The sequence below is a fragment of the Cinclus cinclus genome, chromosome Z (genome assembly GCF_963662255.1).
Source record: "Cinclus cinclus chromosome Z, bCinCin1.1, whole genome shotgun sequence".
NCBI lineage: Eukaryota > Metazoa > Chordata > Aves > Passeriformes > Cinclidae > Cinclus > Cinclus cinclus.
The window spans coordinates 3,702,468-3,723,328 of record NC_085084.1 but is presented as its reverse complement, the minus strand read 5'-3'; the positions used below and the strand labels follow the sequence as shown (position 1 = coordinate 3,723,328).

The 20,861-nt window shown below is 61.0% G+C and overlaps 2 protein-coding genes and 1 pseudogene across 2 annotated transcripts; all 3 read right to left on the bottom strand.

The window, feature by feature from the left end:
- Positions 1 to 616: 616 nt before the first annotated feature.
- Positions 617 to 4,919, bottom strand: LOC134056644 (M-phase inducer phosphatase 2-like). Its single transcript, XM_062513497.1, has 13 exons — positions 4,807 to 4,919; positions 4,339 to 4,650; positions 3,879 to 3,920; positions 3,550 to 3,586; positions 3,133 to 3,252; positions 2,766 to 2,837; positions 2,395 to 2,604; positions 2,224 to 2,319; positions 1,841 to 1,903; positions 1,636 to 1,734; positions 1,085 to 1,218; positions 866 to 977; positions 617 to 742 (listed from the first exon to the last, which is right to left on the bottom strand). Exons 1-13 carry the CDS (start codon positions 4,917 to 4,919, stop codon positions 617 to 619), a joined length of 1,536 nt encoding a protein of 511 aa, XP_062369481.1.
- A 2,877-nt stretch (positions 4,920 to 7,796) lies between these two features.
- Positions 7,797 to 10,008, bottom strand: LOC134056643 (M-phase inducer phosphatase 2-like). The gene is made up of 8 exons (XM_062513495.1): positions 9,955 to 10,008; positions 9,611 to 9,784; positions 9,404 to 9,499; positions 9,021 to 9,083; positions 8,816 to 8,914; positions 8,265 to 8,398; positions 8,046 to 8,157; positions 7,797 to 7,922 (listed from the first exon to the last, which is right to left on the bottom strand). Exons 1-8 carry the CDS (start codon positions 10,006 to 10,008, stop codon positions 7,797 to 7,799), a joined length of 858 nt encoding a protein of 285 aa, XP_062369479.1.
- Positions 10,009 to 15,010: 5,002 nt separating this feature from the next.
- On the bottom strand, positions 15,011 to 19,300 carry LOC134056826 (M-phase inducer phosphatase 2-like; annotated as a pseudogene).
- Positions 19,301 to 20,861: the final 1,561 nt, after the last annotated feature.

Sequence of the window (20,861 nt, the reverse complement as noted above, 5' to 3'; positions counted from 1 at the left end):
ATACTGCTGCCGCCCCACCCTGCAGGAGCAGCAGCCAAGGGGCCAACACTTGCCCCTTCCCCACCCACCTTGTCTGTGGGGAAGCCACCACAGCCCAGGGAAACCCTATCCCTGTCCTCTGCCAGCAGCTGTCCCTGTCCCCAGAGCCCCAGAGTCCTCCATCCCAGCCTGCCCGTCCCCCCACCCCTCCGTTCCTATTGCAGAGCCCTGGTGTGGGCAGGGACAGCTCAGGAGCCAGGTTTGTTCTCCTACAATAGGAGTTTATTAACAGACATTGTAATTAACAAACCATCCTAGCAACAGACAAACACAAAAATATTAATAACAATAAACTATTTACAATAAACAAAAAATATGGAAGACCATAAATAAAAAATACTTATAGCAAAAAACAAAACAAAACCATTTGTAACAATAAACAAACGCAAAACCAATCTTAACTCTAAATACCTTCCCAAACACATCCTAACAAACAAGAGCAAGCCGAGGCGCATCCCTGGCCAAGGGAACTCTTCCTACAGTTGTTCCCCGGTGGGATGCATGGATGGATGGAAGGATGGATGGATGGATGGATGGATGGATGGATGGATGGATGGATGGATGGATGGATGGATGGTCACAGGTCCCGCCCGCGGACCAAGAGCTCCCGCCGGCCGCGCCGGCTCTGCCCGCGGAATTTGCGCAGCTCCTCCTTGAACGCCGGGTGCGCCATGGGCCGATAGTCCCGGGGCTCGCAGTGGCTCTGCAACGCACGGCTCCGTCAGCCCCATTGCAGGGAAGGGGCTCAGAGCCAGAACTGCCCCTCCCCACTGCCGTGCGCCCCCCTCAGCTCCTGCCAGCGAGGGGACACCGGGAGGGGACTCACCGGGAACTGGAAGAAGAACTCGCGGTACCCCCCGTTCAAGACGTAGAGCTCAGGGTACTGCAGCTGCGGGTACTCGTGGCAGGACCGATCCCTCTCCCGCAGGAACTTGCACCTGTGACTCAGGGAAAGGCCACGGGATCAGCCCCGTGCGGGCATCCAGGCGTGCCTGGGGGACGGGCAGACCCCAAAGTGCCCTCCCCCCACCGAGGCATCGCTCACATTTTGGGGCCCCTTTCAACAGAGAACTCGCAGTGGAAGATGACGATCACCCTCTTGCTGCTGTCCAGCGCCACACTGGGCTGCTCCAGCAGGAATTCCTCCACATCCCGCTGCAGCGGCAGGTTGACAGCACCCTGGGGACGGACACACGAGGCACCTTTCTCCACTCTGCCTCCCATTTCATTTTCTGCAGGGACCCACGGACGCTGCCCCACAGCCTCCCCCACTGTCATACTCCTCTTTCCAGCTGGGAATCAACCTTTTAGGGAGTGTCTTGACACTCCCCTTGGGGCTGCTCTGTCCCTCTGGGCAGCTCTGTACCCTTCCTGAGGGGCTGCTCAAGCTCTCTGGAGGCTCAGAGTACCTCTGGTGAGGCTGCTTTACTCCTCTCTGGGAGCTCTATATCTTTGCTTCATCTCTCAGAGGGTACTCAACAAATCCCGGGCGATCCTGAACCCCTTGCTGGCGTTATGCTCAACCCCTCGTGGCGGTTCCTCCCATTCCTCCCAGTCCCAGGAGCACAGAGGGCGGGGGGAGCGTGGAGTTCTGACCGTGATGTGGCCCCCCTCGTATTCGTAGGGGTACCGGCAGTCCACCACGATGCTGCTCTCGAGGAAGCTGCTGAAGTGCCCCGTCAGCACTGCCACCAGCTGCGGGGGGAACAAGTCACCAAGGGGGGACACACGGGGGCAGGTGGGGGGTGGAATAGGCAGGCAGCCCCTTGGGGGGCCTGGCAAAGGGTCACTGTCCCCTTACCGTGCCAGGGGAGATGTACTTCAGGCTTGGGTCCTTCCCTTCCACCGTCGGCAGGAGGTGAGGCTGGAGGAGAGAGGATGCGGGGTCATCCCTGTCCTAGGGACACGTCCTGGGGGTGGCACCTGTCCCCCCAGCCCAGGAGCTCCCAGTGGTCAGTTCTGCACCCGCAGGAGGGGAAAGGGCAGATACATGTGGCCGTGGCATTGGCATGGACCCAGAGGAGCAGTGATGGGGCTCTTTATCCAGTGCAGGGACTGCATGCTGGGCAGTCACAGCCCTGTGTCCCCAGCCAAGGGCCACCAGCTGGCTTTGGGCTCTTGCAGGGCTCCAGTGATGGTCCCTGTTCCCAATAATGCAGCCCTGCCCCATCCTCGTGGCTCTACCATGGAGAAGTCCCCAATGAGCTCCTGCTCATCGCTGGCCAGCACTTTCTCCATCTCCTCAAGCTGGGCGGATCTGGAAGGCTCCAGCCCCACTCCCTGTGGAGATACACACAGCCCCAGATGACATCAGAGGCTCTGGAACAGCAGGGACGTGGCCCAGTGCTGCTGGACAGGCTGGTCCCACTCCTCCCCTTCCCCATCACCCACCAACTGCACCGACGCCTCCTGGTCAGGACTGCCAGACACCCTCTTCTGCTTCTTAGCCTTGACAGGGGTGCCCCTGTGCGAGGGCTGTCCCCGCTTCAGGACGGGCCTGGGGACACTGCCGGGCAGCCAGGACGAGCGGAAGAGCTGCCGGCACTGGCTGCGCTTCCCCGCACGCTGTGGGGAGAGCCCGTGCTGCTGCCTGGGGTGTTGGGAGCCCCCAGCAGCAGGGCTGGTGCTGCTCACCAACCAGCCCCCACCTCAGGGACCTTGGGCCCCTTTGGAGACCCCGAGAGGGGACTGTGGGGCTCCATCCTATGCCAAAGGCTGCCACATACCAGCTTTGCCTCCTCCTTCTTCATCACTGGCGTGGTCAGCCCGTTCTCCATCCCCTGGCACATGGTGGCATCGCTCTGCCAGAGCACCAGCTGGGGGGACTTGGGGGAGAAGCAGAGGAGATGGTGAAGGGGACAAGTCCTGTCAGCTGCTTTCCACCCCCACGCAGGGATGGATCCCGTACCCAAGCTCCATCCACCTCCCAGTGCATTCCAGGCTTGCAGTCAGGGTGTCCCAATGACCTCCCAGCCCGCCCATCTCCCACATCCGCAGGCCCCCACCCATGGGGAGGTTGTGGCAGCAGCTCCAACGCGTCCAGCCGCAGGATCAGCCATTCTTGGTGCCCTCCCGAACCCTCCAGTCTCTCACCAGCAGTTCTGGTGTGCGGGAAGGGCTCTGGGCAAGAAGGTTCCTCCTGGCAGCCCCATGGCCGGCGGGCAGCCGGTCCCGCCGGCCCGGCCTCTGCAGCTTTTTGGGGCCAAAGCCCTCCTGCAGCGGGGGAAGACACGGGATCAGCACCCCTCTGCCCCCTCCCTGACCCCCAGGTCCCGCTGCCCCCTCATCCTCGGGCTCCGTCTGGCGCTGCTGCACTCTGTCCCTGCGCACCTGGAGCTGGGAGATGTCCTTCAGGACCGGTCTGGCTTCCAGCTGACACTTCTGTGGGACAGCCAGGGGGTGAGAGGTGCTGCACAGGTGCGGGATCCCTGCCCCCGCTGCTGGCTCCATCTTCCTCGTCCCTGCTCGTCCGGGGACTCGGCAGGATCCTGCACAGCCTCCAGCACCTACCGGCAAGGAGTGCATCCTCTGGCCAAGGAGCTTCCTGCTGCAAGAGGAGGGAAAGGAAAGGGTGGAATGAAAGCGCTGTGTCCCACCCCTCTGCCACTGTCACCTCTGTCCCCTACGTCCTCAGGGTGGGGTAACAGCTCCCCGGGGCAGCCACAGCTCCCCAGAGGAACCTGGGGCAGGTACTGAACGAACACCAATGGCCTGAGTGGGACGGACCCCAGCAGGGGCACGGGGACAGCCTGGCTCTTGGGTCTGGGACAGGGACAGCCTGAGCACGGGGACAGCCTAGCATTCGTGTCCTGCCGCAAGGACACAGCCCCTCCACTTACTCTTTGAGACGTCTCCCAGAGTTCGGCATCATTTTCTGGAAGCTGTGGGGAGAGCAGAGATGAGCTTTATGGGGGGATGGCATCCGCATCCCTGCCCAAGCAGCCCAGGTTGTCACCTCCCAGACACAGACTGGGGGACACAGCTGGGCTTAGACCGAGCCCTGCTGCTCGGGAGAGGCAGGGCCAGGGCCAGGGCCAGGGCCAGGGCCAGGAGGTGTCCCCGGGGGGACACGGGGATGGGGCCACTCACTTTTCCCTCACGGCTGCGGAGCTCTGCTGTGTGGGGGAGTCCGGTGCCAGTGCTGCGGGAACAAGGGACAGGGATAGCCGCGGTGTGGGGATCGGGGAGCTGGCCGCAGCCCAGGACAGCGGGCAGGATGGGTCCGGGCAGGGAGGCCCCCAGCAGGCGGGTGGCAGCGCCGTCGGGAGCAGCGGTCCCGCATGGAATGCTGCGCGTCACCCCGAGCAGGGTCCCCAGCGGAGCGGCTCCTGGCTGAGCCCCAGGGACCGCAGGCACGGGCTCCTGCCCATCACTCCCCAAAAAGCCTCGAGCCCCTCGGACCCCCCTCCCACACCTTCGGCACGACCCCAGAGCCAGCAGCGGTTGGGGACGGCTGTGGGGCGGAGCAGCCGCAGTCCCTCACCTGGATCCGTGGGCTGCGAGGACACCGAGTCCCCGGGGCAGTCCGAGGCCAGCGGCTCCGGGGACAGCGTGTGCCACAGCCGCGGGAGGGGCAGCGCCCCGCGTCCCCTCTGAGGGGTGTCCTGGTACCTGCGGGCGGACAAGTGTCGGTGACACGGGGCAGTGTCCGTGGCCCGGGTGCCCCTTCTTGCCCCGGCGAGGCGGGGGCAGGAGCTGAAGGAGGGATCCCAAAAAGCGTCCTTTGGCACGAGCCCCGGACAAAGGCACCCCGGCCACCCCCGTCACCTGTCCGGGACCGCCGGGTCAGCCCTATCCAGTGACAGCGGCGTGAGCGCGGCTGTGCCCGGGGAGGGCAGAGGGGAGATGGCCGCCAGCCCGCGGCCACCGCGCAGTGACATGGCCCGGGCAGGGACCGAGAGAGCGAGCTCCGGCAAGTAACCGGGGACGGGGGACAAGAGACGGCAAGAAGTAAGAGGTGCAAAGAGATGGCAGTGAGAGGCGGGAGTTGATAAAAGGCGATAAGAGGCGATAAAAGGTGACAAAAAGTGATAAAAGGTGGCCGGAGGCGACAGGAGGCGAGCAGAGGTGACAGGTGCCACCCGCGCCGCTCCCGCTTAGAGCAGTAACAGGAATAACAACACCAGCGGCAGCCGCAGCCAATGGGAGGCCGCGGCGCGCACGAGGCGACTCCCCCAGCCAATGGGAGGTCGCAGTGGGCGCGAGGGCCAAAGAGAGGCGCGCGAGGCGCTTGGGGGCGGAGCCGCAGACGAGGGGGCGGTTTCAGAGGCGAAAGGGGGCGTGTCCAGCAGGAAAAGGGCGTGTCCAGCGCTGCCCTCACGACGGGCGAGGCCGCGCCCTGTCAGTGCAGGGGACACTCGGTCCCTCCCGTGTCTCCTGCAGCGCGACAAACTTGTGCCCTAATGCCACCCTCACAACCCCGACTGCCACATGCAGCCACAAGAACGCAAGCTTGAAATCTTGGACCTTCTTAATAGCGGACTTTCTTTTTTTAAAGGCGGCTGTGAATGGCCTGCTCTGTGTACCAGCCAGAAAACTCTTACTTCTGTATTAAACGTAACCAAAATCAGTTAATTGTGCTTAAAGCTGCTTGATTCCTTTGCTCTTGCAAGCACGCCCTTGAGTCCCTAGTGTTTATTTCCCCTGTGCTTCCAGCCTGCCTCAGTTTCCTCATGGATGCGCCAGAAGTGTTGGAATTTTAAGAGAGCTAAGTAGAGACCTGGGTGGGGGGGGGAGCGGAAATCACGGTCTGGAACTAATCTCGCTTTTCTCCCACTTGGAGATCAAACGTGCCGAAGGAGCCCAGCCCCACGGGTGTTTGGAGTCCAAACTTCACGGGTGTTTGGAAGGCGCTGTTCCACTGCTGAGAGCCAGCAGCTCTGACACAGCCCTGCAAAAAGCACCAGTTCCTCCTGCTAACAGCAAATTCTATGTATTTTTATGTGTGTATATATATAGATACACACACATTTATATATAGAACAGGAATTCTGAGAAAGCTCTGTGCCACTCTAGTGACATTTTATGCTGTTCAAGTCTTGTCAACTGCTGCCTTAAAACATTTGAAGAGCTGAAAGGGGATTTGACACAGAATGAAGTTGCAGATGATTTTAGCAAAGATCCTCAGTTTAGCCATTTTGTGTAGTCATTTCTTCTGCTCTTCTGAGTGGTGATTTGCATTGCTGTTTTCTGCTTTATCTGCTCAGTTTTGGGGCAGGTTAAGTGGCCTTCCTTGTAGGCCACAGCCCCTTTATTGCTGACCCCCACAACCTTTTCTTTAATTGAGGGCACACCTCTTGGCCCATGTGTGTGTGCAGATGCCCCTTCCAAGAGCTTGAAAATAGGATTATTGATGGGCAGCTTGGGAGGGAGCAGGACACGGGTGTGGGGACCAGGAGGCACAAATGGGGAGCCAGGAGGATTTGGGGGATATTTTTTGGGTTCTCTCGCGGGGCCAAACCAAAGCAAAGGCAAGGCCCAACACAAATATCCAGGCCACTGTCACCTGGCTGGGGAAGGGGGCGCATAGAAAAGCCCCTCTAGGGAGCGGATCAGGAATGTGGGAAGGTGGAGGGGAGGATGGAAGGATGACTGAAGCACTTGGCACTGGGTGGCCACTTGCCAGGGTCAGAATGGGGGACCCTTGTGTTAAGGACACCCACCCCTTCCAGACCCCACAGCCATGGGGATCCCACAGAGCTCTGTCCCCCAGAAAATTATTGCCACAGCCCTGGGGGTCCTGCAAAGACCAGAAGCGCCCCCCTCTCATGAGGGTGACATGGCTTTGGGGGTCCCAGGCAGAGGGATGAGGTGTTACTTGCCTGGGGGTCCTGATGAGCACAGCCACACTCACAAGGGGCGTCAATACCTTGGGGATCCCATGGACATGGGGGCTTAATCACTACAGGAGGGTCTCAGAACATGAGGGATTAATGCTCCTGAGTGTCTTGATGAACCCTAACCCCCAAATGGGGGCTGCCACACTTTCTGGGAGTCCTGCTGGGAGGAATGAGTGTCCCAGCTCAGAGGGGAATGCTGCAAAGTTCAGGAGACCTCCTGAGAAAAGAGAGTGTCCTGGCTGCGGGGGTCCCACAGCAGCCCCAAGTTTCCCAGGGGTCCTGCCAAGCCCAGCATGTCCAGGAAAGAGGGTCCCATGTGGGTCCAGGGCCATACTGCTGCCGCCCCACCCTGCAGGAGCAGCAGCCAAGGGGCCAACACTTGCCCCTTCCCCACCCACCTTGTCTGTGGGGAAGCCACCACAGCCCAGGGAAACCCTATCCCTGTCCTCTGCCAGCAGCTGTCCCTGTCCCCAGAGCCCCAGAGTCCTCCATCCCAGCCTGCCCGTCCCCCCACCCCTCCGTTCCTATTGCAGAGCCCTGGTGTGGGCAGGGACAGCTCAGGAGCCAGGTTTGTTCTCCTACAATAGGAGTTTATTAACAGACATTGTAATTAACAAACCATCCTAGCAACAGACAAACACAAAAATATTAATAACAATAAAGTATATACAATAAGCAAAAAATATGGAAGACCATAAATAAAAAATACTTATAGCAAAAAACAAAACAAAACCATTTGTAACAATAAACAAACGCAAAACCAATCTTAACTCTAAATACCTTCCCAAACACATCCTAACAAACAAGAGCAAGCCGAGGCGCATCCCTGGCCAAGGGAACTCTTCCTACAGTTGTTCCCCGGTGGGATGCATGGATGGATGGATGGATGGATGGATGGATGGATGGACGAATGGATGGTCACAGGTCCCTCCCGCGGACCAAGAGCTCCCGCCGGCCACGCCGGCTCTGCCCGCGGAATTTGCGCAGCTCCTCCTTGAACGCCGGGTGCGCCATGGGCCGATAGTCCCGGGGCTCGCAGTGGCTCTGCAACGCACGGCTCCGTCAGCCCCATTGCAGGGAAGGGGCTCAGAGCCAGAACTGCCCCTCCCCACTGCCGTGCGCCCCCCTCAGCTCCTGCCAGCGAGGGGACACCGGGAGGGGACTCACCGGGAACTGGAAGAAGAACTCGCGGTACCCCCCGTTCAAGACGTAGAGCTCAGGGTACTGCAGCTGCGGGTACTCGTGGCAGGACCGATCCCTCTCCCGCAGGAACTTGCACCTGTGACTCAGGGAAAGGCCACGGGATCAGCCCCGTGCGGGGATCCAGGCGTGCCTGGGGGACGGGCAGACCCCGAAGTGCCCTCCCCCCACCGAGGCATCGCTCACATTTTGGGGCCCCTTTCAACAGAGAACTCGCAGTGGAAGATGACGATCACCCTCTTGCTGCTGTCCAGCGCCACACTGGGCTGCTCCAGCAGGAATTCCTCCACATCCCGCTGCAGCGGCAGGTTGACAGCACCCTGGGGACGGACACACGAGGCACCTTTCTCCACTCTGCCTCCCATTTCATTTTCTGCAGGGACCCACGGACGCTGCCCCACAGCCTCCCCCACTGTCATACTCCTCTTTCCAGCTGGGAATCAACCTTTTAGGGAGTGTCTTGACACTCCCCTTGGGGCTGCTCTGTCCCTCTGGGCAGCTCTGTACCCTTCCTGAGGGGCTGCTCAAGCTCTCTGGAGGCTCAGAGTACCTCTGGTGAGGCTGCTTTACTCCTCTCTGGGAGCTCTATATCTTTGCTTCATCTCTCAGAGGGTACTCAACAAATCCCGGGCGATCCTGAACCCCTTGCTGGCGTTATGCTCAACCCCTCGTGGCGGTTCCTCCCGTTCCTCCCAGTCCCAGGAGCACAGAGGGCGGGGGGAGCGTGGAGTTCTGACCGTGATGTGGCCCCCCTCGTATTCGTAGGGGTACCGGCAGTCCACCACGATGCTGCTCTCGAGGAAGCTGCTGAAGTGCCCCGTCAGCACTGCCACCAGCTGCGGGGGGAACAAGTCACCAAGGGGGGACACGCGGGGGCAGGTGGGGGGTGGAGTAGGCAGGCAGCCCCTTGGGGGGCCTGGCAAAGGGTCACTGTCCCCTTACCGTGCCAGGGGAGATGTACTTCAGGCTTGGGTCCTTCCCTTCCACCGTCGGCAGGAGGTGAGGCTGGAGGAGAGAGGATGCGGGGTCATCCCTGTCCTAGGGACACGTCCTGGGGGTGGCACCTGTCCCCCCAGCCCAGGAGCTCCCAGTGGTCAGTTCTGCACCCGCAGGAGGGGAAAGGGCAGATACATGTGGCCGTGGCATTGGCATGGACCCAGAGGAGCAGTGATGGGGCTCTTTATCCAGTGCAGGGACTGCATGCTGGGCAGTCACAGCCCTGTGTCCCCAGCCAAGGGCCACCAGCTGGCTTTGGGCTCTTGCAGGGCTCCAGTGATGGTCCCTGCTCCCAATAATGCAGCCCTGCCCCATCCTCGTGGCTCTACCATGGAGAAGTCCCCAATGAGCTCCTGCTCATCGCTGGCCAGCACTTTCTCCATCTCCTCAAGCTGGGCGGATCTGGAAGGCTCCAGCCCCACGCCCTGTGGAGACACACACAGCCCCAGATGACATCAGAGGCTCTGGAACAGCAGGGACGTGGCCCAGTGCTGCTGGACAGGCTGGTCCCACTCCTCCCCTTCCCCATCACCCACCAACTGCACCGACGCCTCCTGGTCAGGACTGCCAGACACCCTCTTCTGCTTCTTAGCCTTGACAGGGGTGCCCCTGTGCGAGGGCTGTCCCCGCTTCAGGACGGGCCTGGGGACACTGCCGGGCAGCCAGGACAAGCGGAAGAGCTGCCGGCACTGGCTGCGCTTCCCCGCACGCTGTGGGGAGAGCCCGTGCTGCTGCCTGGGGTGTTGGGAGCCCCCAGCAGCAGGGCTGGTGCTGCTCACCAACCAGCCCCCACCTCAGGGACCTTGGGCCCCTTTGGAGACCCCGAGAGGGGACTGTGGGGCTCCATCCTATGCCAAAGGCTGCCACATACCAGCTTTGCCTCCTCCTTCTTCATCACTGGCGTGGTCAGCCCGTTCTCCATCCCCTGGCACATGGTGGCATCGCTCTGCCAGAGCACCAGCTGGGGGGACTTGGGGCAGAAGCAGAGGAGATGGTGAAGGGGACAAGTCCTGTCAGCTGCTTTCCACCCCCACGCAGGGATGGATCCCGTACCCAAGCTCCATCCACCTCCCAGTGCATTCCAGGCTTGCAGTCAGGGTGTCCCAATGACCTCCCAGCCCGCCCATTTCCCACATCCGCAGGCCCCCACCCATGGGGAGGTTGTGGCGGCAGCTCCAACGCGTCCAGCCGCAGGATCAGCCATTCTTGGTGCCCTCCCGAGCCCTCCAGTCTCTCACCAGCAGTTCTGGTGTGCGGGAAGGGCTCTTGGCAAGAAGGTTGCTCCTGGCAGCCCCATGGCCGGCGGGCAGCCGGTCCCGCTGGCCCGGCCTCTGCAGCTTTTTGGGGCCAAAGCCCTCCTGCAGCGGGGGAAGACACGGGATCAGCACCCCTCTGCCCCCTCCCTGACCCCCAGGTCCCGCTGCCCCCTCATCCTCGGGCTCCGTCTGGCGCTGCTGCACTCTGTCCCTGCGCACCTGGAGCTGGGAGATGTCCTTCAGGACCGGTCTGGCTTCCAGCTGACACTTCTGTGGGACAGCCAGGGGGTGAGAGGTGCTGCACAGGTGCGGGATCCCTGCCCCCGCTGCTGGCTCCATCTTCCTCGTCCCTGCTCGTCCGGGGACTCGGCAGGATCCTGCACAGCCTCCAGCACCTACCGGCAAGGAGTGCATCCTCTGGCCAAGGAGCTTCCTGCTGCAAGAGGAGGGAAAGGAAAGGGTGGAATGAAAGCGCTGTGTCCCACCCCTCTGCCACTGTCACCTCTGTCCCCTACGTCCTCAGGGTGGGGTAACAGCTCCCCGGGGCAGCCACAGCTCCCCAAAGGAACCTGGGGCAGGTACTGAACGAACACCAATGGCCTGAGTGGGTGGGACCCCAGCAGGGGCACGGGGACAGCCTGGCTGTTGGGTCTGGGACAGGGACAGCCTGAGCACGGGGACAGCCTAGCATTCGTGTCCTGCCGCAAGGACACAGCCCCTCCACTTACTCTTTGAGACGTCTCCCAGAGTTCGGCATCATTTTCTGGAAGCTGTGGGGAGAGCAGAGATGAGCTTTATGGGGGGATGGCATCCGCATCCCTGCCCAAGCAGCCCAGGTTGTCACCTCCCAGACACAGACTGGGGGACACAGCCGGGCTTAGACCGAGCCCTGCTGCTCGGGAGAGGCAGGGCCAGGGCCAGGGCCAGGGCCAGGGCCAGGGCCAGGAGGTGTCCCCGGGGGGACACGGGGATGGGGCCACTCACTTTTCCCTCACGGCTGCGGAGCTCTGCTGTGTGGGGGAGTCCGGTGCCAGTGCTGCGGGAACAAGGGACAGGGATAGCCGCGGTGTGGGGATCGGGGAGCTGGCCGCAGCCCAGGACAGCGGGCAGGATGGGTCCGGGCAGGGAGGCCCCCAGCAGGCGGGTGGCAGCGCCGTCGGGAGCAGCGGTCCCGCATGGAATGCTGCGCGTCACCCCGAGCAGGGTCCCCAGCGGAGCGGCTCCTGGCTGAGCCCCAGGGACCGCAGGCACGGGCTCCTGCCCATCACTCCCCAAAAAGCCTCGAGCCCCTCGGACCCCCCTCCCACACCTTCGGCACGACCCCAGAGCCAGCAGCGGTTGGGGACGGCTGTGGGGCGGAGCAGCCGCAGTCCCTCACCTGGATCCGTGGGCTGCGAGGACACCGAGTCCCCGGGGCAGTCCGAGGCCAGCGGCTCCGGGGACAGCGTGTGCCACAGCCGCGGGAGGGGCAGCGCCCCGCGTCCCCTCTGAGGGGTGTCCTGGTACCTGCGGGCGGACAAGTGTCGGTGACACGGGGCAGTGTCCGTGGCCCGGGTGCCCCTTCTTGCCCCGGCGAGGCGGGGGCAGGAGCTGAAGGAGGGATCCCAAAAAGCGTCCTTTGGCACGAGCCCCGGACAAAGGCACCCCGGCCACCCCCGTCACCTGTCCGGGACCGCCGGGTCAGCCCTATCCAGTGACAGCGGCGTGAGCGCGGCTGTGCCCGGGGAGGGCAGAGGGGAGATGGCCGCCAGCCCGCGGCCACCGCGCAGTGACATGGCCCGGGCAGGGACCGAGAGAGCGAGCTCCGGCAAGTAACCGGGGACGGGGGACAAGAGACGGCAAGAAGTAAGAGGTGCAAAGAGATGGCAGTGAGAGGCGGGAGTTGATAAAAGGCGATAAGAGGCGATAAAAGGTGACAAAAAGTGATAAAAGGTGGCCGGAGGCGACAGGAGGCGAGCAGAGGTGACAGGTGCCACCCGCGCCGCTCCCGCTTAGAGCAGTAACAGGAATAACAACACCAGCGGCAGCCGCAGCCAATGGGAGGCCGCGGCGCGCACGAGGCGACTCCCCCAGCCAATGGGAGGTCGCAGTGGGCGCGAGGGCCAAAGAGAGGCGCGCGAGGCGCTTGGGGGCGGAGCCGCAGACGAGGGGGCGGTTTCAGAGGCGAAAGGGGGCGTGTCCAGCAGAAAAAGGGCGTGTCCAGCGCTGCCCTCACGACGGGCGGGGCCGCGCCCTGTCAGTGCAGGGGACACTCGGTCCCTCCCGTGTCTCCTGCAGCGCGACAAACTTGTGCCCTAATGCCACCCTCACAACCCCGACTGCCACATGCAGCCACAAGAACGCAAGCTTGAAATCTTGGACCTTCTTAATAGCGGACTTTCTTTTTTTAAAGGCGGCTGTGAATGGCCTGCTCTGTGTACCAGCCAGAAAACTCTTACTTCTGTATTAAACGTAACCAAAATCAGTTAATTGTGCTTAAAGCTGCTTGATTCCTTTGCTCTTGCAAGCACGCCCTTGAGTCCCTAGTGTTTATTTCCCCTGTGCTTCCAGCCTGCCTCAGTTTCCTCATGGATGTGCCAGAAGTGTTGGAATTTTAAGAGAGCTAAGTAGAGATCTGGGGGGGGGGACGGGGGGGTGCGGAAATCACAGTCTGGAACTAATCTCGCTTTTCTCCCACTTGGAGATCAAACGTGCCGAAGGAGCCCAGCCCCACGGGTGTTTGGAGTCCAAACTTCACGGGTGTTTGGAAGGCGCTGTTCCACTGCTGAGAGCCAGCAGCTCTGACACAGCCCTGCAAAAAGCACCAGTTCCTCCTGCTAACAGCAAATTCTATGTATTTTTACGTGTGTGTATATATATATATATATACACACATTTATATATAGAACAGGAATTCTGAGAAAGCTCTGTGCCACTCTAGTGACATTTTATGCTGTTCAAGTCTTGTCAACTGCTGCCTTAAAACATTTGAAGAGCTGAAAGGGGATTTGACACAGAATGAAGTTGCAGATGATTTTAGCAAAGATCCTCAGTTTAGCCATTTTGTGGAGTCATTTCTTCTGCTCTTCTGAGTGGCGATTTGCATTGCTGTTTTCTGCTTTATCTGCTCAGTTTTGGGGCAGGTTAAGTGGCCTTCCTTGTATGCCACAGCCCCTTTATTGCTGACCTCCACAACCTTTTCTTTAATTGAGGGCACACACCTCTTGGCCCATGTGTGTGTGCAGATGCCCCTTCCAAGAGCTTGAAAATAGGATTATTGATGGGCAGCTTGGGAGGGAGCAGGACACGGGTGTGGGGACCAGGAGGCGCAAATGGGGAGCCAGGAGGATTTGGGGGATATTTTTTGGGTTCTCTCGCGGGGCCAAACCAAAGCAAAGGCAAGGCCCAACACAAATATCCAGGCCACTGTCACCTGGCTGGGGAAGGGGGCGCATAGAAAAGCCCCTCTAGGGAGCGGATCAGGAATGTGGGAAGGTGGAGGGGAGGATGGAAGGATGACTGAAGCACTTGGCACTGGGTGGCCACTTGCCAGGGTCAGAATGGGGGACCCTTGTGTTAAGGACACCCACCCCTTCCAGACCCCACAGCCATGGGGATCCCACAGAGCTCTGTCCCCCAGAAAATTATTGCCACAGCCCTGGGGGTCCTGCAAAGACCAGAAGCGCCCCCCTCTCATGAGGGTGACATGGCTTTGGGGGTCCCAGGCAGAGGGATGAGGTGTTACTGGCCTGGGGGTCCTGATGAGCACAGCCACACTCACAAGGGGCGTCAATACCTTGGGGATCCCATGGACATGGGGGCTTAATCACTACAGGAGGGTCTCAGAACATGAGGGATTAATGCTCCTGAGTGTCTTGATGAACCCTAACCCCCAAATGGGGGCTGCCACACTTTCTGGGAGTCCTGCTGGGAGGAATGAGTGTCCCAGCTCAGAGGGGAATGCTGCAAAGTTCAGGAGACCTCCTGAGAAAAGAGAGTGTCCTGGCTGCGGGGGTCCCACAGCAGCCCCAAGTTTCCCAGGGGTCCTGCCAAGCCCAGCATGTCCAGGAAAGAGGGTCCCATGCGGGTCCAGGGCCATACTGCTGCCGCCCCACCCTGCAGGAGCAGCAGCCAAGGGGCCAACACTTGCCCCTTCCCCACGCACCTTGTCTGTGGGGAAGCCACCACAGCCCAGGGAAACCCTATCCCTGTCCTCTGCCAGCAGCTGTCCCTGTCCCCAGAGCCCCAGAGTCCTCCATCCCAGCCTGCCCGTCCCCCCACCCCTCCGTTCCTATTGCAGAGCCCTGGTGTGGGCAGGGACAGCTCAGGAGCCAGGTTTGTTCTCCTACAATAGGAGTTTATTAACAGACATTGTAATTAACAAACCATCCTAGCAACAGACAAACACAAAAATATTAATAACAATAAACTATTTACAATAAACAAAAAATATGGAAGACCATAAATAAAAAATACTTATAGCAAAAAACAAAACAAAACCATTTGTAACAATAAACAAACGCAAAACCAATCTTAACTCTAAATACCTTCCCAAACACATCCTAACAAACAAGAGCAAGCCGAGGCGCATCCCTGGCCAAGGGAACTCTTCCTACAGTTGTTCCCCGGTGGGATGCATGGATGGATGGAAGGATGGATGGATGGATGGATGGATGGATGGATGGATGGACGGATGGATGGTCACAGGTCCCGCCCGCGGACCAAGAGCTCCCGCCGGCCGCGCCGGCTCTGCCCGCGGAATTTGCGCAGCTCCTCCTTGAACGCCGGGTGCGCCATGGGCCGATAGTCCCGGGGCTCGCAGTGGCTCTGCAACGCACGGCTCCGTCAGCCCCATTGCAGGGAAGGGGCTCAGAGCCAGAACTGCCCCTCCCCACTGCCGTGCGCCCCCCTCAGCTCCTGCCAGCGAGGGGACACCGGGAGGGGACTCACCGGGAACTGGAAGAAGAACTCGCGGTACCCCCCGTTCAAGACGTAGAGCTCAGGGTACTGCAGCTGCGGGTACTCGTGGCAGGACCGATCCCTCTCGCGCAGGAACTTGCACCTGTGACTCAGGGAAAGGCCACGGGATCAGCCCCGTGCGGGCATCCAGGCGTGCCTGGGGGACGGGCAGACCCCAAAGTGCCCTCCCCCCACCGAGGCATCGCTCACATTTTGGGGCCCCTTTCAACAGAGAACTCGCAGTGGAAGATGACGATCACCCTCTTGCTGCTGTCCAGCGCCACACTGGGCTGCTCCAGCAGGAATTCCTCCACATCCCGCTGCAGCGGCAGGTTGACAGCACCCTGGGGACGGACACACGAGGCACCTTGCTCCACTCTGCCTCCCATTTCATTTTCTGCAGGGACCCACGGACGCTGCCCCACAGCCTCCCCCACTGTCATGCTCCTCTTTCCAGCTGGGAATCAACCTTTTAGGGAGTGTCTTGACACTCCCCTTGGGGCTGCTCTGTCCCTCTGGGCAGCTCTGTACCCTTCCTGAGGGGCTGCTCAAGCTCTCTGGAGGCTCAGAGTATCTCTGGTGAGGCTGCTTTACTCCTCTCTGGGAGCTCTATATCTTTGCTTCATCTCTCAGAGGGTACTCAACAAATCCCGGGCGATCCTGAACCCCTTGCTGGCGTTATGCTCAACCCCTCGTGGCGGTTCCTCCCGTTCCTCCCAGTCCCAGGAGCACAGAGGGCGGGGGGAGCGTGGAGTTCTGACCGTGATGTGGCCCCCCTCGTATTCGTAGGGGTACCGGCAGTCCACCACGATGCTGCTCTCGAGGAAGCTGCTGAAGTGCCCCGTCAGCACTGCCACCAGCTGCGGGGGGAACAAGTCACCAAGGGGGGACACACGGGGGCAGGGGGGGGTGGAATAGGCAGGCAGCCCCTTGGGGGGCCTGGCAAAGGGTCACTGTCCCCTTACCGTGCCAGGGGAGATGTACTTCAGGCTTGGGTCCTTCCCTTCCACCGTCGGCAGGAGGTGAGGCTGGAGGAGAGAGGATGCGGGGTCATCCCTGTCCTAGGGACACGTCCTGGGGGTGGCACCTGTCCCCCCAGCCCAGGAGCTCCCAGTGGTCAGTTCTGCACCCGCAGGAGGGGAAAGGGCAGATACATGTGGCCGTGGCATTGGCATGGACCCAGAGGAGCAGTGATGGGGCTCTTTATCCAGTGCAGGGACTGCATGCTGGGCAGTCACAGCCCTGTGTCCCCAGCCAAGGGCCACCAGCTGGCTTTGGGCTCTTGCAGGGCTCCAGTGATGGTCCCTGCTCCCAATAATGCAGCCCTGCCCCATCCTCGTGGCTCTACCATGGAGAAGTCCCCAATGAGCTCCTTCTCATCGCTGGCCAGCACTTTCTCCATATCCTCAAGGTGGGCGGATCTGGAAGGCTCCAGCCCCACGCCCTGTGGAGACACACACAGCCCCAGATGACATCAGAGGCTCTGGAACAGCAGGGACGTGGCCCAGTGCTGCTGGACAGGCTGGTCCCACTCCTCCCCTTCCCCATCACCCACCAACTGCACCGACGCCTCCTGGTCAGGACTGCCAGACACCCTCTTCTGCTTCTTAGCCTTGACAGGGGTGCCCCTGTGCGAGGGCTGTCCCCGCTTCAGGACGGGCCTGGGGACACTGCCGGGCAGCCAGGACGAGCGGAAGAGCTGCCGGCACTGGCTGCGCTTCCCCGCACGCTGTGGGGAGAGCCCGTGCTGCTGCCTGGGGTGTTGGGAGCCCCCAGCAGCAGGGCTGGTGCTGCTCACCAACCAGCCCCCACCTCAGGGACCTTGGGCCCCTTTGGAGACCCCGAGAGGGGACTGTGGGGCTCCATCCTATGCCAAAGGCTGCCACATACCAGCTTTGCCTCCTCCTTCTTCATCACTGGCGTGGTCAGCCCGTTCTCCATCCCCTGGCACATGGTGGCATCGCTCTGCCAGAGCACCAGCTGGGGGGACTTGGGGGAGAAGCAGAGGAGATGGTGAAGGGGACAAGTCCTGTCAGCTGCTTTCCACCCCCAGGCAGGGATGGATCCCGTACCCAAGCTCCATCCACCTCCCAGTGCATTCCAGGCTTGCAGTCAGGGTGTCCCAATGACCTCCCAGCCCGCCCATCTCCCACATCCGCAGGCCCCCACCCACGGGGAGGTTGTGGCAGCAGCTCCAACGCGTCCAGCCGCAGGATCAGCCATTCTTGGTGCCCTCCCGAGCCCTCCAGTCTCTCACCAGCAGTTCTGGTGTGCGGGAAGGGCTCTTGGCAAGAAGGTTCCTCCTGGCAGCCCCATGGCCGGCGGGCAGCCGGTCCCGCTGGCCCGGCCTCTGCAGCTTTTTGGGGCCAAAGCCCTCCTGCAGCAGGGGAAGACACGGGATCAGCACCCCTCTGCCCCCTCCCTGACCCCCAGGTCCCGCTGCCCCCTCATCCTCGGGCTCCGTCTGGCGCTGCTGCACTCTGTCCGTGCGCACCTGGAGCTGGGAGATGTCCTTCAGGACCGGTCTGGCTTCCAGCTGACACTTCTGTGGGACAGCCAGGGGGTGAGAGGTGCTGCACAGGTGCGGGATCCCTGCCCCCGCTGCTGGCTCCATCTTCCTCGTCCCTGCTCGTCCGGGGACTCGGCAGGATCCTGCACAGCCTCCAGCACCTACCGGCAAGGAGTGCATCCTCTGGCCAAGGAGCTTCCTGCTGCAAGAGGAGGGAAAGGAAAGGGTGGAATGAAAGCGCTGTGTCCCACCCCTCTGCCACTGTCACCTCTGTCCCCTACGTCCTCAGGGTGGGGTAACAGCTCCCCGGGGCAGCCACAGCTCCCCAGAGGAACCTGGGGCAGGTACTGAACGAACACCAATGGCCTGAGTGGGTGGGACCCCAGCAGGGGCACGGGGACAGCCTGGCTGTTGGGTCTGGGACAGGGACAGCCTGAGCACGGGGACAGCCTAGCATTCGTGTCCTGCCGCAAGGACACAGCCCCTCCACTTACTCTTTGAGACGTCTCCCAGAGTTCGGCATCATTTTCTGGAAGCTGTGGGGAGAGCAGAGATGAGCTTTATGGGGGGATGGCATCCGCATCCCTGCCCAAGCAGCCCAGGTTGTCACCTCCCAGACACAGACTGGGGGACACAGCCGGGCTTAGACCGAGCCCTGCTGCTCGGGAGAGGCAGGGCCAGGGCCAGGGCCAGGAGGTGTCCCCGGGGGGACACGGGGATGGGGCCACTCACTTTTCCCTCACGGCTGCGGAGCTCTGCTGTGTGGGGGAGTCCGGTGCCAGTGCTGCGGGAACAAGGGACAGGGATAGCCGCGGTGTGGGGATCGGGGAGCTGGCCGCAGCCCAGGACAGCGGGCAGGATGGGTCCGGGCAGGGAGGCCCCCAGCAGGCGGGTGGCAGCGCCGTCGGGAGCAGCGGTCCCGCATGGAATGCTGCGCGTCACCCCGAGCAGGGTCCCCAGCGGAGCGGCTCCTGGCTGAGCCCCAGGGACCGCAGGCACGGGCTCCTGCCCATCACTCCCCAAAAAGCCTCGAGCCCCTCGGACCCCCCTCCCACACCTTCGGCACGACCCCAGAGCCAGCAGCGGTTGGGGACGGCTGTGGGGCGGAGCAGCCGCAGTCCCTCACCTGGATCCGTGGGCTGCGAGGACACCGAGTCCCCGGGGCAGTCCGAGGCCAGCGGCTCCGGGGACAGCGTGTGCCACAGCCGTGGGAGGGGCAGCGCCCCGCGTCCCCTCTGAGGGGTGTCCTGGTACCTGCGGGCGGACAAGTGTCGGTGACACGGGGCAGTGTCCGTGGCCCGGGTGCCCCTTCTTGCCCCGGCGAGGCGGGGGCAGGAGCTGAAGGAGGGATCCCAAAAAGCGTCCTTTGGCACGAGCCCCGGACAAAGGCACCCCGGCCACCCCCGTCACCTGTCCGGGACCGCCGGGTCAGCCCTATCCAGTGACAGCGGCGTGAGCGCGGCTGTGCCCGGGGAGGGCAGAGGGGAGATGGCCGCCAGCCCGCGGCCACCGCGCAGTGACATGGCCCGGGCAGGGACCGAGAGAGCGAGCTCCGGCAAGTAACCGGGGACGGGGGACAAGAGACGGCAAGAAGTAAGAGGTGCAAAGAGATGGCAGTGAGAGGCGGGAGTTGATAAAAGGCGATAAGAGGCGATAAAAGGTGACAAAAAGTGATAAAAGGTGGCCGGAGGCGACAGGAGGCGAGCAGAGGTGACAGGTGCCACCCGCGCCGCTCCCGCTTAGAGCAGTAACAGGAATAACAACACCAGCGGCAGCCGCAGCCAATGGGAGGCCGCGGCGCGCACGAGGCGACTCCCCCAGCCAATGGGAGGTCGCAGTGGGCGCGAGGGCCAATGAGAGGCGCGCAAGGCGCTTGGGGGCGGAGCCGCAGACGAGGGGGCGGTTTCAGAGGCGAAAGGGGGCGTGTCCAGCAAAAAAGGGCGTGTTCAACAGAAAAAGGGCGTGGCCAGCGCTGCCCTCACGACGGGCGGGGCCGCGCCCTGTCAGTGCAGGGGACACTCGGTCCCTCCCGTGTCTCCTGCAGCGCGACAAACTTGTGCCCTAATGCCACCCTCACAACCCCGACTGCCACATGCAGCCACAAGAACGCAAGCTTGAAATCTTGGACCTTCTTAATAGCGGACTTTCTTTTTTTAAAGGCGGCTGTGAATGGCCTGCTCTGTGTACCAGCCAGAAAACTCTTACTTCTGTATTAAACGTAACCAAAATCAGTTAATTGTGCTTAAAGCTGCTTGATTCCTTTGCTCTTGCAAGCACGCCCTTGAGTCCCTAGTGTTTATTTCCCCTGTGCTTCCAGCCTGCCTCAGTTTCCTCATGGATGCGCCAGAAGTCTTGGAATTTTAAGAGAGCTAAGTAGAGACCTGGGTGGGGGGGGGGGGGCGGAAATCACAGTCTGGAACTAATCTCGCTTTTCTCCCACTTGGAGATCAAACGTGCCGAAGGAGCCCAGCCCCACGGGTGTTTGGAGTCCAAACTTCACGGGTGTTTGGAAGGCGCTGTTCCACTGCTGAGAGCCAGCAGCTCTGACACAGCCCTGCAAAAAGCACCAGTTCCTCCTGCTAACAGCAAATTCTATGTATTTTTATGTCTGTATATATATATATACACACACATTTATATATAGAACAGGAATTCTGAGAAAGCTCTGTGCCACTCTAGTGACATTTTATGCTGTTCAAGTATTTGTCAACTGCTGCCTTAAAACATTTGAAGAGCCGAAAGGGGAATCTGACAAAAACTAAAATTGCAGGTGATTTCATATTAAGGTGTTTTTTTTGTTTTGTCCCCTTTTGTGCAGTCATTTCTTTTGTGAGCAGTAAATGGTATTTCTGCTTCCTGGTTTTAACTCATCTAAGGGAAAAAAGGAAGTGGCCTTCCTGGTAACCCAGATGCTCCTTATTACTCCATCCCCACCCTTCAATTTCAGACCTGCCCGTTCTCCCAGGTGCACTGTAGCCCTCCTGCAGAAGACGTGACTTCACACACAGGAATTTTAGGACCTGTCAATTTACTGTGCCTTTATCTGGGCACAATAAATTTCAGTGACTTACATCTTGCTCCTCC